The sequence below is a fragment of the Ictidomys tridecemlineatus genome, chromosome X, assembly GCF_052094955.1.
Source record: "Ictidomys tridecemlineatus isolate mIctTri1 chromosome X, mIctTri1.hap1, whole genome shotgun sequence".
Lineage (NCBI taxonomy): Eukaryota > Metazoa > Chordata > Mammalia > Rodentia > Sciuridae > Ictidomys > Ictidomys tridecemlineatus.
Genome location: NC_135493.1, coordinates 1,948,400 through 1,964,259, shown reverse-complemented (window position 1 = coordinate 1,964,259; position 15,860 = coordinate 1,948,400). Strand labels below are relative to the sequence as shown.

The window sequence follows — 15,860 nt, the reverse complement described above, 5'->3', positions numbered from 1 at the left end:
ACACACACACACACACACACACACACACAGTGGTGGGAGGTGTCAAGGGAACACAGGAGCTGGCTCAGTAGCTCAGTGGTAGTATGTGCCTAACATGTGCAAGGCCCTGTGTTGTATCCCTAGTATTGATTTTTTTTTTTTTAAGAAAAGGAACACAGGAGCCAACTGAAAGAGTTCCCAATGGTTAGATAAAGAAAATTCGAACAAAATAATAGTATTACATTGTAACCAAAAGTATAAAGGAAATATCTATGAGTCCATAAATGACTAATAAATCAATAAATGTAGAAGAATAAACTCCTGTGCAGAAAAATTTCAAATAAATTATGTGGCTGTCCCCCCATGGTTTGTATGCTAGGTGACCCCCAAAGACCCATGTATTAGAGGTTTATTCTCCAGCCTGTGGCACTATTAGGAGGTGATAGAACCTTCAAGCAGTGGGGTCTGATGGAAGGAAGTTAAATCATTGGGGGCTTCCCTTGAAGAGGATCTTGAGACCCCCAGCACCTTCGACTTTTTTGCTTCCCAATTCCCCCTCCTCCACCTGTGGCCGAGCTGACCTGTCTCCAGGGATTGTTAATGAATGAATGTCTCCTGAGCCACTCCCTTCCTTTCCAGCCCAGGATCACTCCACCTTTGGCCCACCTTTTGGTCACGAGTCACTTTGGTCACTTTGGTCACGAGTCAGAGTCACATCACAAGTCAAAGTCACATCACGTAGGCAGGATGGGGGAGGAGAGAACATGAGAACTTAAGGAAACTTAAGAAGTATAAAAGGGGCAGGATACCCCCACTTCCTCTGCCATCCTGCTCTGGGGCTCCTTTTCTGCACAGAAGTCTGTCTCTGTTCTATCCCTTAAATAAAACTTGCTTTCTATGCTTGTTTCAAAACAGAACTCGGCACTGATTGACTTTCATTATCAGTATCAACTGGGGGCAGCCCTTTAAGAGGATCCGGGGACCCCCAACCCCTTCCTTTCTTTTTGTTTCCCAGTCACAATAAAGTGAGAGGTGTTCTGCCTTGCCACAGGCCCAAAGATAACAGGGCCAAGTGACTATAGACTGAAACTTCTGAAATTGCAAGCCAAAATAAACCTTTCCTTCTTATAAACTGATTATTCCAGATATTTGTTACAATAACAGTTGCCTAACACATCCTCAAAGGTGGGACATCACCCGTACCTCTTAACTGTGGGCTGCTCATAGTGACTTCCTTCCAAAGAGTACAGTATGGAAAGTGAAACAAAGAGTCAGTTTACAGTAGAGAGACACCTGAAACACACACCTCAGCCAGGTGATCAAGGTCAACATCAATAGTCATCAGTCACGTGGACAGCACAGACCCCCTGATAGGACTGATAAGCATGGTAGTTTACTTCAGTGATCTTTTTCTGAATAAGCCTAGTCTAATCATAAGGGAAATCAGTATTCCCAGCAGAGAGGCATTCTACACAAGATCAGCTCTCCTCAAAACAGCCAGGGTCGCTGGACATGGTGGTGCACACCTTTAAGTCCAGTAATTTGGGAGGCTAAGGCAGGAAAATTGAAAATTGGAGGCCAGCTTCAGCAATTTAGCCAGACCCTGTCTCAAAATTTTAAAAAAAAATAATAAAATAATAAAAAGGGTTGGGGATATAGCTCAGAGGTCAAATGCCCCTCAGGCTCAATCCCCAGTACAAAAAAAAAAGTCAGTGTTTTGGTCATCAAGAACAAACAATAGTTGGGCATGGTGGCACACACCTGTAATCTGAGAAACAGTCACAGTCAAGAGATATGACAAGGAAGTGCAATGTGGGATTCCTGGATGGGATCCTGGGACAGCCAGGCTTTACTTAATAATAATGGACCACGATTGATTCATTAACTGCAACAAACCACTATGCTTGTGTTAAGAGATCAATAACAGGGAAGTTGACTGTGGGTGCTGTGGGAACTCTTGCTGCGATCTCTGCGATTTTTCTGTACATCCAAAGTAATCGAATATGAAACATTTACATAAAACATTTAAAAAATCCTTTCAGAAGGTTTCCATGAATCATTACAGCTTGTGAACAGAGGATGTTGTGCTGGAGAGGGGCCAGGCCTCTCAGGTTGCACCCTCAACCCCAGGGCCCAAGACCCCAGCCCCATTGGTCTCCCTCACCCGCTGGGCTCAGGAACTGGAAGTATAAAGCCCCACCAGGTGGATCCCAGCTTCTTCTTTGTTCCCAGCTCATTGTAATTCCAAAGCTCATCTGGCCACTGCCTCCAGAAGAGAAGGCGCCCCTATCCAGTCTCCAGCTGCCAAGATCCTGCCTCTGGGATAAACAGTTACCCCGGGACAGGATTGCCTCAACCCAGCTCACTCCCAGTCCAAGGCTGCCCTAGGCCTGGGTGGGCACTGAATCCAACTTCCAGCCCCACTTCTCAGGCTTTCCCATAGGTCCTTCCTCCACCTCACCCCTCTGGGCCCCTCCCCATCATCAGCTCCTACCCTACCTCCAGCCCTAGCTGGGGTCTAAACAGGGCCCAGTTCCCTGCAACACTACAGGGGGAGGACATAGCTGTCCCTCTATCACTTCTGTTCTGGGGTAGAGTTGGCTCCTTCTCCTAGGAGCTGCAGCAGGGGCTCTGGGCTGGGCATAGGTTGCAGGTCCCTGCAACCCATTCTGTGCATGCTCAGGACCCCTTTGGTGAGTAACACCTGGCAGCACAGGGGGAGGCTTGGACAGGGCTGACCATCAGCTGGAATCCTGGAGAGTCCACCCTGCTCCTTCCTGGCAAAGCCCTGAAAGCACCTTGGAGACAATCCACCCACGGCTTGAAATCCCTGTGCCTTTGTTCCTCAGGCAGTCAGCACCTCAGGGAGCGGTACTCTCCCCACCCCTCCAAGGTACACTCACACACCCCCACCCCAGACTGCTCACGTCGGAGCACCACCTTGGCTCCTCTTGGGAAATTGCCTAGCCAGTCCCCTGGGAGGGAGGAGGCAGAGCTCGGTATAGGAAGCTCACAGGTGGCTGATGGGAGTGGGGGAGGGCTCCCAAGTCCTCCAGGAGCCCAATCTTGAGCATCAGCAGGAGGTCAGCAAAGAAAGACAATTGGGAGCTGGGGACTGAGGCCCAGCCTGGAGGGAAGCTTAAGTGCTCCTCTGCCACTGACCGCAGACTGGGGAAGCCATGGTTTGGTTCATACTTGATCTTGAATGCCTTGGAGAATAATTTAGTTGTTTGTGTATTTTTTCCAATGTTTTCAATATTTTTTAGTTGTTGATAGACCTTTATTTTATTTATTTATATGTGGTGCTGAGGATCCAACCCAGTGCCTCACATGTGCTAGGCAAGTGCTCTACCACTGACCAACAACTCCAGCCCAAATTTAGTTCTTTTGTGTGTGCATTTGGTTGGCTTTTGGGGAGCATGTTTGTTTTGTTTTTGCTTTGCAGTACTGGGAATGGAACCCAGGACCTTGCCCAGGCTAGGCAAACACACCACTGAGCTACACCCCCAGTCTGGAATTTAGTTTTATTTCCAGAAAAGCCCAGAGAAGGAGATCAGACTGAGGAGGGACTGGTTGGATTCATTCTTCCACAGGGTCCTTCTGGCTGCTGAGAGAAGAATGTAGTGTGGGGTTGTACTAGGCCATGTGGAGGGGGGCCACTGCAGGGTTCCAGAGAGCCATGGGGCTCCTATTCATTGGCTGCCAGTGGGGTCCACAGAAGTGACTGGAATGCAGAAGGGTTTGGAGAGGGCTCTGCAGGCCCTATTGACAATGGGGGGTTGGCGATGAATGTGAGAGGGGCTGGCTATAGCAGGCCCACAAAGAGGCCTGGGTGTCTCTTAGGTTGGTAGAGAGCTGGAAGGGTGTGTCCCTGTTGAGTCAGGTCTGGGGGGCCTGTTGGACATGCCACCCCCATGAAGGTGGAAGTCTCAGGGGTCACAAAAATCATTCTGTTTCCAGAAACCTTCAGCCAGTGCCCCCACAGAGACAATGGCAGTCCCAAGTGGCAGCTCCCTCATGTTCCTGCCACTGGCCTTAGCACATGCCTCCCCAGGCAGCTGGCTGTCATAGGGCAGAGGAATGTGCCCACCTTTGGCTCCTGGCCTTGCTCTCTTCACCTTCTGCCCTCCCTACAGCAGTGGTCATTTCCCAAAAGTGTCACCAGCTCACCATGTTCTCTCCCTCCCACCCCTGCTCTCTGGACAAGCAGTTTTTGAGAGTTGCACACACCCCTCCAGTTCTCACTTCTTCACCTGGTTCTCCTGGCACTGCCCACAGTGCTTCCTTCAAGCAGCTTCACCCAGGTCACTGCTGCAGCCACTGTCCTCTTTTGTGGACATCACACCCCCACTCTGTCCTCTTGCTGTCTACTTCATGGGATCCTCTTCTTGTGTCTCTGAAACATTCTCTGTCCTGGATCTCTGGATGGCCTCAGCTCTTTTTTTTTTTTTTTTTTTTTTTTTTTTTTTTTTTTAGGGGGATACCAGGGATTGAACTCAGGGGCACTCGGCCACTGAGCCACATCCCCAGCCCATTCTGTATTTTTTTTTAAGAGACTGGGTCTTACTAAGTTGCTTAGTGCCTCATTTTTACTGAGACTGGCTTTAAACTCGTGATCCTCTTGCCTCAGCCTCCCAAGTCGCTGGGATTACAGGCAAGTGTCACCATACCCAGCTGGCCACAACTCTTTCATCCCATCTGTGGGTCACTTCCTTAAAATCTTTTTGTCTCCAGACAGGATTTAGTTCCAGGCTGAGCCAAAAAAGACCCAAGTTAGAGTCCTCTGATGAGCAATGTGACCCTGCTATCTCTACCCTCCCCCTAGCCTAAGCACAAGGGACAAGGCACACCTCTTGAGGCTCCTCCTGCTAGAGGGGTGGAGATGCTGCCCCTCCCTCACCTACAGGCACAATCTGGCTCAGGCCAGAATTGCTTTTCTTCCTAAAGCTGACCGGATGACTGCAGGCTTAGCTTAACCGGATGAGCCATCTGGTGACTCCAGTGTCTGAGATCACATCAGGGAGCCTGGGATTGAGCATGGCACACCTGATTTTCCCAGACAGGACAATAACCACTCCTTCCTTCCCCACCCACTCTCAGTGTAGTCTTGGCCCTAGGAAAATTCACAACAACCTTGCCTTTACTGGGGAGGCCTGCAGGTCCCTGTGGACAGGAGCACAGGCATGGGGAGCTGGGTCCTCCAAGCAGAGGCCTTTGGGGGAGGGTCTGTGCATGGGCCAGGCACCAGGGGGCAGCCTTATCCTATTCCTGCCCCAATCTGGCAGGTCACACGCCCTTAGCGGCCCACTCCAGGGAGGGGTGGGGTGGCAGGGATCATCATGCAGTCCACCTATCTTGGAGACAAAGTGTACCTTTACTTGTCAAACAGGTTCCTCTTTGCCCACCTTGGAGACTCACAAAAATAGGTTAGCCCAAGTTCAGATCCCACGTCCAGCTTCCAGGGCTATACCTTTGGGGAGGACTGACCGCCCAGCAGCTCACGTGGATGTAGATACACCTCCAGCCCTATCCCTCCAGGCCAGCTGGGAGCCCAGCCCTTCGGAAGTTCAAAGCACCCTAGACCCCTTTTCGGGCAGGGAGTTGGCGAGCTTTAGACTTGGGTATCCAACGCTGTCCAATTCCCAGCTGGGAGCCAGAAAAGGGCTGGAGATGGGGCGATCAGGACCGATCTCCAGCAGGAGGAAAAGACTCCAGTCTGGAAGGAACATAGAGAGGGAAGAGGGAGAGCCAAGGATGGCTGGAAGCGGGCCAGGGGAGCAGTCTTCCCAGAGCTGGGAAGGGCCAGTAAGAAGACAGAGGGGAGAAGTGGGCCGGGCCGGGGCCAGGTGAGCCCAGGGAGAGGGGCGGTTCAGCCCCAGGGAAGGGCGGTGCTGGACGGCACCCCAGGTAGCAGCCATCCTGCCCGTGGTTGGAGCCGCGTCTTCTCCTCGGGAGGAGGGCGGGAGGAGGTGGGCGGAGTGACGGGGAGGGCGGGAGCCAGGGATGGAGGGGGGAGGGGGACCAGCCCGGTCGTGGGGGTGGGGCGACAGTGACATCACCCGGGAGTCGGTTCTTAAGCTGCGGCCGGTCGCATCGGGGAAGAGAGGGACGGTGGGAGTGCGGTGGCGAGTCGCTGAGCCCGCCGCGGCCCCGAGAGCGGCTTGAGCCGCTGCCGGGAAGGAGGGGGCGAGGCGCGCCCGGGCCGCTGGAGCCGCCGGAGCCGCCAGAGCCGCGAGAGCCGCGGACGACGAGTGCAGCCGCTGCCGGCCAGGGCCGGGGCGGGGGGCGCGGGCCACAGGCCCCTGCTCCGGCCGCCACTTGCAAACAGTGGGCGCCCGATGCCGCCCGCGCCCCGCTAGGCTGAGCCTCACGCCGGGCGAGCAGCCGCCGCCGCCGCCGCCGCCGGAGCCGCGGGCAGGAGCCTCGGGAGCCGCCGCCGCCGCCCGGCCGAGCCCCGCCGCCGCCCGCGCGCCCCCGGGCCCCCGACACACATGAGATTCTTCAGGCTCACTTTCAAGTGCTTCGTGGACTGCTTCTGACTGCGCCGCCCCCGCCGTCCCGCACCCCGCCCGCCCGCCCGCCGCCCCGTCCCCCGGCCCGGCCGCTCCCGAGGCCCCCGGGCGGGCCCGCGCCTTCGGGGCCCTTCCCCCGGGTGCCGCCGGCGCCCCTTGCCCGCCCGCCCCCGCGAGGCGCCGCGACCCCCGGCCCGGCCGCGCGGCCCTTCTGGGCCATGGCGAAGAAGAGTGCCGAGAACGGCATCTACAGCGTGTCCGGCGACGAGAAGAAGGGCCCCCTCATCGCGCCCGGGCCCGACGGGGCCCCGGCCAAGGGCGATGGCCCCGCCGGCCTGGGGGCGCCTGGCGGCCGCCTGGCTGTACCACCACGAGAGACTTGGACGCGCCAGATGGACTTCATCATGTCGTGCGTGGGCTTCGCCGTGGGCCTGGGCAACGTGTGGCGCTTCCCCTACCTGTGCTACAAGAACGGCGGAGGTAAGCGCCCCCGCCCCGCTGCATCCCCGCTCCTGGCCGTGGCCCCTCCCCCAGCCTGCCGCCGGCCCATCGGAGCGGAGGGGCGAAGTCCAGGGGGTGGGGAGGCCCCCCAGGGTGCACGGAGGCCGAGGTGCCCCTCGCCGGCTGGGCCGCTGGGTGGCACAGCTCGGTGGCCTCCACCCCCCTCACCAGTCATGTGCCTGGCACTGTGGGGGGAGGCGGCCGGCAAGCCTCCTGCCGAACTGAGGAGCTGCCCCCCAGACTCCCAGCTGAGGCCCAGAGCGATTGGTCACTGAGATGGGAAGGGGAAGCCTGCCCACTAGAGGGGCTCCAAGAGGTGAGGAGTCCTGGCTGCCCCCACGGATCAGACACAAATGGCACATTGTGTGGGCCCCCCACGTGTGCACACACGAACACACACACACACAATGGGCTACTCTGTCCCTCCCCCATGTCCTCCCCTCCCCTCCCTTCTCTTCTCTTCCATTCCCTCCCCTCTCCTCTGGCCTGGGCCTGGAACACTGGGTGCCTGAGCCAGGCTTGGGAAGCCTGCGGCCTGGCCCGCCTGGCGCCGCCGCTGGACACACGGCATGCACACCCCATGCCCATCCGCCGAAGCCCAGCTTAGCAACAGTGATGGACACGCGTGTGTCCTGTGACTGCAAAGCAGCACTGGGTCGCTGGGAAGTAGAGCAACTATGTGATGGGTGGGAAACTGAGGCCCAGAGGGAAGGCCTTTGCCCAAGGTCACACACAAGAAGGATGCTGGGACTAGGAGCCTGGCAGGCTGTAGTTAACTTGGCCAGTGAATACTGGAGAAAGCTGAGCCAGGGGCAAGTGTAGTAGAGAGAAGTAGGGGGGAGTGGACAGGGACTGCTGGTACCCAGCTCCCCTTCTGCCACCTACCCAGCCTACTGATAGCCTATCTCCGACTATATCCTGCCTGCCTCCTCCAGAGCCTGGCTCACTGGAGCTTGCTGTGCTTAACTTGGTCCCTTTCCTCCACCTGTCCTCCTCTGTCCTTGTACACAGACACCCCCCAACAGCAAAGGACCGCCACCCACTCACCCCCTCCTTGTCTTTTGACAAGCCCCCAGGCCTGACCATGTGTCTTCGCCATTCCTCCAGCTGCTGCCCGGCAAGCAAAACTGGCACAAGGGATGGCCTGCATGCATGAGTGCATGTCCTCCGTGCCCATTAGGTCACTCTAGGTGTCCAGGGGGATGGAACCTCCATGGGCATGGCCCACACAGGGGCTGGGCTGTAATGGCCAGGGGAAGCTATAGTCCCTCCTATCAACAGATCCAGAACCCACCCCCAAAGACTGTTCACCTTGGGCTTCTGAGTCAGCGACCATCCGTGCACTGATTCACCCAGTGGGAAGTTATGGGACCAGAGTAGAGGCCAGAGCTGGGGCTCCACCTAGATCTCCTAGGGCTTCTGAAGTCTGGGTTAGCCAGCTGGGCCTGGACAGGCTGGCTGACAAATTTTGATCTGCTTCTGGCTTGGGGCTACCCTGTGCCAGTGCCCATGGTCTTAGTGGGGTACTGAGAGGTGTTGTTGTGGTCTTTCTTCTGAACCCCCTCCCATGGCTCTTTCCCCAGGTGTGTTCCTTATTCCCTATGTCCTCATTGCCCTGGTCGGAGGAATCCCCATTTTCTTCCTGGAGATCTCACTGGGCCAGTTCATGAAGGCCGGCAGCATCAACGTCTGGAACATCTGTCCTTTATTCAAAGGTGAGCAGCCCTGGGCCAGTTCCTATCCTCCCCCCAGGGACTACTCCCCTTTCCCACTTGAGATCTTGTTCTGTCCTGGCCTGGGGACAGGTGATGGCCCCCAGTCTCAAGGGACAATATGAAGGATGTGCAGACCATATAGCAAACTTGGGGAGACTGGGGATAGGACCTGCTGTACATGCTTGGCTTATTAGGGAGGTCTTACTATTGTTATTGAGGAAGCAGGGCATGGAGAGGGAAAGTAACTTGCCCGGTTGTCCACTGAGGGAGGATGACTATCTCCCATGTTGCCTCAGGTTACTAAAAATCTCCCCCAGCTGCTGTGTACTGGAGGCTGCTGGAGGGCCAGGTGGAGGCTTGCCTCCAGTGACCACAGTGGTGGCAGTGGGACCTAGGAGAGGGGCCAGGTACCCGAAGCTGGAGAATTGACAGACTAGTGACCAGATGGGGCAGGAGGGGAGGGTTCCACCTTGGCTCTGGAGTGGATGGAGGAGATGGAAGAACAGAAGGTGGACAAGGAGCAGGGGGAGTGTTGATGGGGGACAGACTGGGAAGGTGGCACACTGTTGGGACACACAGGGGTGCTCTGCGTGCTCGGAGAAGTCTATGGAGCACAATAGCACAGGCCCTGGGAGGATAAGGGAGGGGGAGGATGTGGGCACAGGGAGCGGTTCTTAGGGGCTCAGCAGCCCTGGAAGGGGAGCAGAGCGAATGGGGGTGCCAGGAGGTAGCCAGAAAAGTACCCACATGTAAAGGAAGCCCTGGCTCACCCTCAGGCCTGGGCTATGCCTCCATGGTGATCGTCTTCTACTGCAACACCTACTACATCATGGTGCTGGCCTGGGGCTTCTATTACCTGGTAAAGTCCTTCACCACCACTCTGCCCTGGGCCACGTGTGGCCATACCTGGAACACTCCTGACTGTGTGGAGATATTTCGCCACGAAGACTGTGCCAATGCCAGCCTGGCCAATCTCACATGTGACCAGCTTGCTGATCGTCGGTCCCCTGTCATCGAGTTCTGGGAGTGAGTCTGGTGCCCCATCCCATCCCTACAGTCCCCCACAGGTAGTCTAGTCCTGGGGAAACATAGCCAGGGATGCAGGAACAGCCACTCCAGGCCCTGCCTCTCCCTGTTCTAGAGGAGTATCCAGGCCTGCTACTGGGGGTAGTGGGGCTTGCTTCTTCAGTGACACTTGTCACTGTTCTTCCACCAGAACCACTTGGTGAGGGAGCTGGGATTGCGTGTATGCAGGGGGTGTGGGTGGGGTCAGCTGGCAGCACACAAGCCGGGGCCTGCCAAGCTCCAGGCACATTATAAGACCTGGACCAGGGTCTGTAGGTGGGACAGAGGAACCACCATTCCTGGGGGCATATCCCATCCACTATGCCCTCTGCTGGCAGGGCCCACACGTGTCCTCCTTCTCTCCCCCTAGGAACAAAGTCTTGAGGCTCTCTGCAGGGCTGGAGGTGCCAGGGGCCCTCAACTGGGAGGTGACCCTATGTCTGCTGGCCTGCTGGGTCCTGGTGTACTTCTGTGTGTGGAAGGGAGTCAAGTCAACAGGAAAGGTACAGCTGGATGTGGGCAGGGTGGGGCCAGCATTGCCCTGGGAGAGGTGTGTCCCTGCAAGGACATTACAAAATGGGGTGTCCAGCCAGGCACAGTGGTGCATGCCTGTAATCCCAGTGGCTCAGGAGGCTGAGACAGGAGGGTCGTGAGTTCACAGGCAGCCTCCCTCAGCAACTTAAAAGGCACTAAGTAACTCAGTAAGACGCTGTCTCGAAATAAAATACAATACAAAATAGGGCTGGGGGTGTGGCTCAGTGGTTGAGTGCCCGAGTTCAATTCCCAGTACCAAAAAAAAAAAGGGGGGTGTCCAGACTGGAACTAAGGACTAAGGAATGGAGAGGTCCTTAAATCCAGACCACTTTATCACACCCCATCACAGGATATTCCATCCTACCCTCCCAATCCAGGGAGCAGCAGCCTTCACTCCAGAGGGGAAAGACCCATGCAGTAGCTGCTCCTTCCTTCCCTGTGCCCATCCTCTGTCCCCACCCTCACACTTTTTCCCTCTTTAATTCCTTTATTCCTTCCTCACTGCCTCAGCCTGTTTCTATGGTCTGGGTGGACCTGGTCTATGGTTTCCAGTGCTGAGGGCCCGGAGGGAAATCTTCACACACTTCCTCCTTCAGGGGTTGTCAGGTCATGGAGACCAATGCATGAACAGATACATAATAAGACAGTGTGTCACTGTGGGAAATGGCCAGGTCAGTCCCTGGAGGGTAGGACTAGATGCATTCACAGTAGGGTCCCCAGAGCTTGGATACTGGGCAAGGAAGCAGAGGCCTTTGCTGTCCCTTTCTCTAAAAAGTACAGGGGGTGAAACCCAGGTTCTTTATATTTAATAGGCAAGTGCTTTACCTCTGAGCCACACCTTTTCCCCTTTCCCTTTCCTTTCTGTGTGGCCCAGTTAGAATCCTCAACTAGTAAGGACCCTACCTCTGTACAGATGATGACCTGGAGTTTGAGGCCCCACAGGGCTCTGAGAGGGACATGGCTTGTCACTCCATGCTACACTGCCAGCATTAGACTCCTTGCTCATTCATCCCCACACCCCAACACCTTCCCAATCTTGCATGGACAAACCCCAGAAGCTGCCTCAATTCTGATCCTCAGGACTGAGTTCACATGGGCTCACTCACTCCCTGTGAGCGCCCTTCCCTGCAAGACATTAGATGTGCCTAGGGATCCTCCTCTGTAAGAGCCACGGTCTAGTCTCTCCCCTCCCTCTGCAGCTGGCCTGTGCTTGCTGTAGAGCTGCCCAGGCCTCTATCTTCCCTCAGGGGAGCCCTAGCTCTGAGAAGAATGGGGCACCAGTGCTCGCCCTCCCTCTGAGCACAAGGTCACACCATGGCTCCCCTGGTCAGATGCCAGGCTCAGGGGGAGGTAGGGGCACAGGCCCTTCTGAACATCCCACCCCTTCAGATCGTGTACTTCACTGCTACATTCCCCTATGTGGTCCTCGTCGTGCTGCTGGTGCGTGGAGTGCTACTGCCTGGGGCCTTGGATGGCATCATCTATTATCTCAAGCCTGACTGGTCAAAGCTGGGGTCACCTCAGGTGAGGGGAGGACCTGTGAAGCAATAGGAGTGGGAGATGGTGCTACTGGGCTGGGGCCGCCCTCATGCCCATTCTTTCCTGACCCATCTCCAGGTATGGATAGATGCTGGGACCCAGATTTTCTTCTCTTACGCCATCGGCCTGGGGGCCCTCACAGCCCTGGGCAGCTACAACCGCTTCAACAACAACTGTTACAAGTAAGCACCACAGCCCAGGCCCACCTCTGTCCTCCCTTGCTTGGGAGCACCAGATCTAACCAATCTACTCCGTCCCCCTCTCCACCACCCAGGGATGCCATCATCCTGGCACTCATCAACAGCGGGACCAGCTTCTTTGCTGGCTTTGTGGTCTTCTCCATCCTGGGCTTTATGGCCACAGAGCAGGGCGTGCATATCTCCAAAGTGGCTGAATCAGGTAAAGCCTCAGCTTCTGCCCTCCGCCAGAGCGGCAACACTGTCCTGATGTATGACATGCAAACACATGCAAACCAGTTCTGAAAAGTGACAGACAAGTTCAGCTGAGCTTATCCGATTGCTCTGTGCCAGAGGGCAGCAGGCAGAGCCACTGTGAGGCACAGCTGTTTTGGCTGCTCAAGGAACCCCCTTCCACCCTTCAAAAAGGGCCACAGGGTGTGTCTTTGTAGTTGTCCCAGAGCTTCAGGAGGGAAAAAGGGTCTCCTGCAGCCCTGCTGGTTCACATAGGGGAACCAGAGACCTGTGACAGTGATGGCTGCTGGAACCCAGGGAAAAGCCTGAGCCAGATGCCCCACTTACATGGTGGTGGGGTCCTGCTGAGCCTTCAGACAGTGTGAGGTGCCTGCAGGGGCCTGAGTGTGCCTGGCCATGCCTAGAAACAAATGGAATTGGAGGGTGTAGCTCTTGGCCCCTAGGTGCCCAGGCTTTGCCTGTGCCTCTGGTGTCTCTGAAGGCCATTTAAGCAAGGTTCAGGGTATGCACAGCTCAGGGGGGTGCCAGCTCACCCTGCACCTTTACTCCTCAGGGCCAGGCCTGGCCTTCATCGCCTACCCCCGGGCTGTCACGCTGATGCCTGTGGCCCCACTCTGGGCTGCTCTGTTCTTCTTCATGCTGCTGCTGCTCGGCCTGGACAGCCAGGTTTGCGGGGTGCTCCAGGACAGGAGCTGGGGCTGGTGGGCAGGGGCCTGGCAAACTGGGCAAGAAGTGCTGGTAGGGAGAGGGCTGGGCCTGAGCTGCCCTGGCCACAGTTTGTAGGTGTGGAGGGCTTCATCACCGGCCTCCTCGACCTCCTCCCGGCTTCCTACTACTTCCGTTTCCAAAGGGAGATCTCCGTGGCTCTCTGCTGTGCCCTCTGCTTTGTCATCGACCTCTCCATGGTGACAGATGTGAGTGGGGGCCAGGTGGGGCTGCCAGTAGTCTTCAGCCAATGGCCACCATCTTCCCTAACCTGTCTCCATCCCCCAGGGTGGGATGTATGTCTTCCAGCTGTTTGACTACTACTCAGCCAGTGGCACCACCCTGCTCTGGCAGGCCTTCTGGGAGTGTGTGGTGGTAGCCTGGGTGTATGGTAAGTCTGGGCCAAGGGCCGGGCTGGGATATGAGATAAGGTGGGGGCAGGTGGTCTCCAGCTCTGGGCCCTGTTGCTTTGCCCAACCCTAGGAGCTGATCGCTTCATGGATGACATTGCCTGTATGATTGGGTACCGACCTTGCCCCTGGATGAAATGGTGCTGGTCCTTCTTTACCCCGCTGGTCTGCATGGTAAGGGCTGGAAAAGGCTGGGCAGGCAAGGCAGTGTGGAGAGCCACTCTGACTGCAGGTGTCCATGTCCACAGGGTATCTTCATCTTCAATGTTGTGTACTATGAGCCGCTGGTCTACAACAATACCTACGTGTACCCGTGGTGGGGCGAGGCCATGGGCTGGGCCTTTGCACTCTCCTCCATGCTGTGTGTGCCCCTCTATCTGCTGGGCTGCCTCCTCAGGGCCAAGGGAACCATGGCAGAGGTAAGACCCATTCCAACCCTCCCTCCAGGTGATCAACCTGAAGACTGGCCACTTTGGGCTAGGGGTGGTGGCAGGGGAACAGGGCCTACATCTAGCTTCCTTCCCTCTGAGGAAAATACCCACCCATCCTGTTTTCTAGTGCAGGGGCTGAAGCTTTGAAGGGTACCCTTGAAGGAGCATTTAGTGGCAGATGGTAGAAATTGGAGAGAGGCAGAAACCATTGCCATGGGGAGTAGTGACCCTTGGGGGTGCTCAATATGTCTTCTTCTCTGCAGCGCTGGCAGCACCTGACCCAGCCTATCTGGGGCCTCCACCATTTGGAGTACAGAGCTCAGGATGCAGATGTCAGGGGCCTGACCACCCTGACTCCAGTGTCCGAGAGCAGCAAAGTTGTGGTGGTGGAGAGTGTCATGTGACGGGCAACCCCAGCTCACATCACCAGCTCATCCTCTGGTAGCCATAGCAGCCCCTGCTTTAGCCCCCACCCCACCCCTCCAGGGGGCTTGCCTTTCCCTGACAAGTTTTGGGGTCTGCCTGGGGGGAGGGGAGGAAGCACCTTGAGTGCTAAAATAACTTTTTTCCATTTTTAATAAAACGCCAAAAATATCACAACCCACCAAAAATAGATGCCTCTCCCCCCAACCTCTGGGCCCTAGCCAAGCTGGTCCATGCGTTGCTCCCAGGCCCTGCCTCCCAACTCTCCTCTCCAGGACCCATCTCCTACCCCTGCTAGGCCCATCCTGCCCCCATCCCTAGGCTCTGCTCTGTTAAACATCCTTGGGTGGCCCCTCACCCCCAGAAGCAGCAGTGGTAGCTTGGGGAACAGGAGGGAAGGGGGAGGCAGGATGGGGGGAGAGGGATGTGCAGGGGATCCTAGGTGAATGTTTAAGCTGGACTGCACCCCTCTTCCCACCCCTATCCCTGTTCTAGAAGCTTAGAGAGCCAGCCAGCAACGGAACCTTCTGGTTCCTGCGCCAATTGCCACCAATATCAATTGTGTGAGCTTGGGTCTGAGTGCACGTGTGAGTGTAGAGGATGTGTAGATCTCTCCTAGAGAAGGCGAATACCAGATGTTAACTGTGCCTCTGGGCAACGGAGGCTTGTATTTTGCACATTTTATAAAAACTTGAGGAGTGAGATTTCTGCTTGTATATTTCTAAAAAGAGAGCCCTAACCGTCCCCTCTCCTTACCACTCCCTTCCCTCTCAGCCCATCCTTCCTCTTGCCCCTAGCCAAGGAGTGTGAATTTATAGATCTAATTTTCATAGGCAAAACAAAAGCTTCAAGCTGTTTGAGCGTGTGAGTCTGTTGAGTGGATGTGCGTGTGTGGCCCCCAGCCCCACACTGGGGTGGGAAAGTGCATGGTGGGGGCCTCAAAGGTGTCCCCACACTGCTCCTTTGTCCCCAAGTCTGTGGGAGGGGGAGGCTGCAGCACCCTGTCCCAGGATCTGGGGCTGCTCACCTGGCATGCTCAGGCTTGCCCACACCCTGCTCCCTGGGCTGGGCTCCATTGCAGGGATCATCCATGGGCACAGCCCAGGGAAGGGATCCCGGGCACAGCTCCCACCTCCAAGCTTAAGGCTGATGCACTTTCCACATCTTGAGTCTTCCGTGTAGCAGCTTTAACCCACCTCTGTGTCCCGTCAAGCCCAAAATGGCTTAGTGGCCCCTAGAAAGGCTTACCCCACCCAGAGACCTAGGCTGGAGGAGTGGGGCTGAGTGAGGGCACAGGGCTGCAGGGACGTTCTTACTGTGCTAAAAAGCCACTGCAAACATAGCAATAAAAACACGTCATTTTCCAAAACTGGCTTCTGCTTCTGCTCTGCTTCTCTGAAAAGGGGTCTGACTTGGGATGCAAGAGGTATAGGGGGTTTCCCTCCAGCTCTAGCTGCTGCCTTCCGCAAGGACCTGTTCTGAAGGTTTTGCACCCAGCACCATTCCAGGAGCTGGGAATAGAGCAAGAAAGGAAGCTGCAGAAAGCCTCAGCCCCCTGGATCCAATGTACACAAGGGAAGAGGGTAATGGTCATCTCAGGAGCATATCCAGTAGA

The 15,860-nt window shown here is 56.2% G+C and overlaps 1 protein-coding gene across 2 annotated transcripts; it reads left to right on the top strand.

The window, feature by feature from the left end:
* The first annotated feature begins 6,391 nt into the window (after window positions 1–6,391).
* On the top strand, window positions 6,392–15,614 carry Slc6a8 (solute carrier family 6 member 8). 2 transcript variants are annotated; one of them, XM_078034072.1, is made up of 13 exons: window positions 6,392–6,971; window positions 8,576–8,707; window positions 9,484–9,733; window positions 10,143–10,275; window positions 11,696–11,830; window positions 11,924–12,027; window positions 12,120–12,244; window positions 12,830–12,942; window positions 13,053–13,190; window positions 13,270–13,372; window positions 13,465–13,565; window positions 13,640–13,810; window positions 14,086–15,614. In XM_078034072.1, the coding sequence occupies exons 1-13, from the start codon at window positions 6,710–6,712 to the stop codon at window positions 14,224–14,226; spliced, it is 1,908 nt and encodes a 635-aa protein (XP_077890198.1). In that variant the 5' UTR covers window positions 6,392–6,709; the 3' UTR covers window positions 14,227–15,614. The 2 variants fall into 2 exon arrangements, with proteins under 2 accessions (XP_077890198.1, XP_077890197.1); XM_078034071.1 differs by lacking the exon at window positions 6,392–6,971 and adding an exon at window positions 7,176–7,308.
* The last annotated feature ends 246 nt before the right edge of the window (window positions 15,615–15,860 follow it).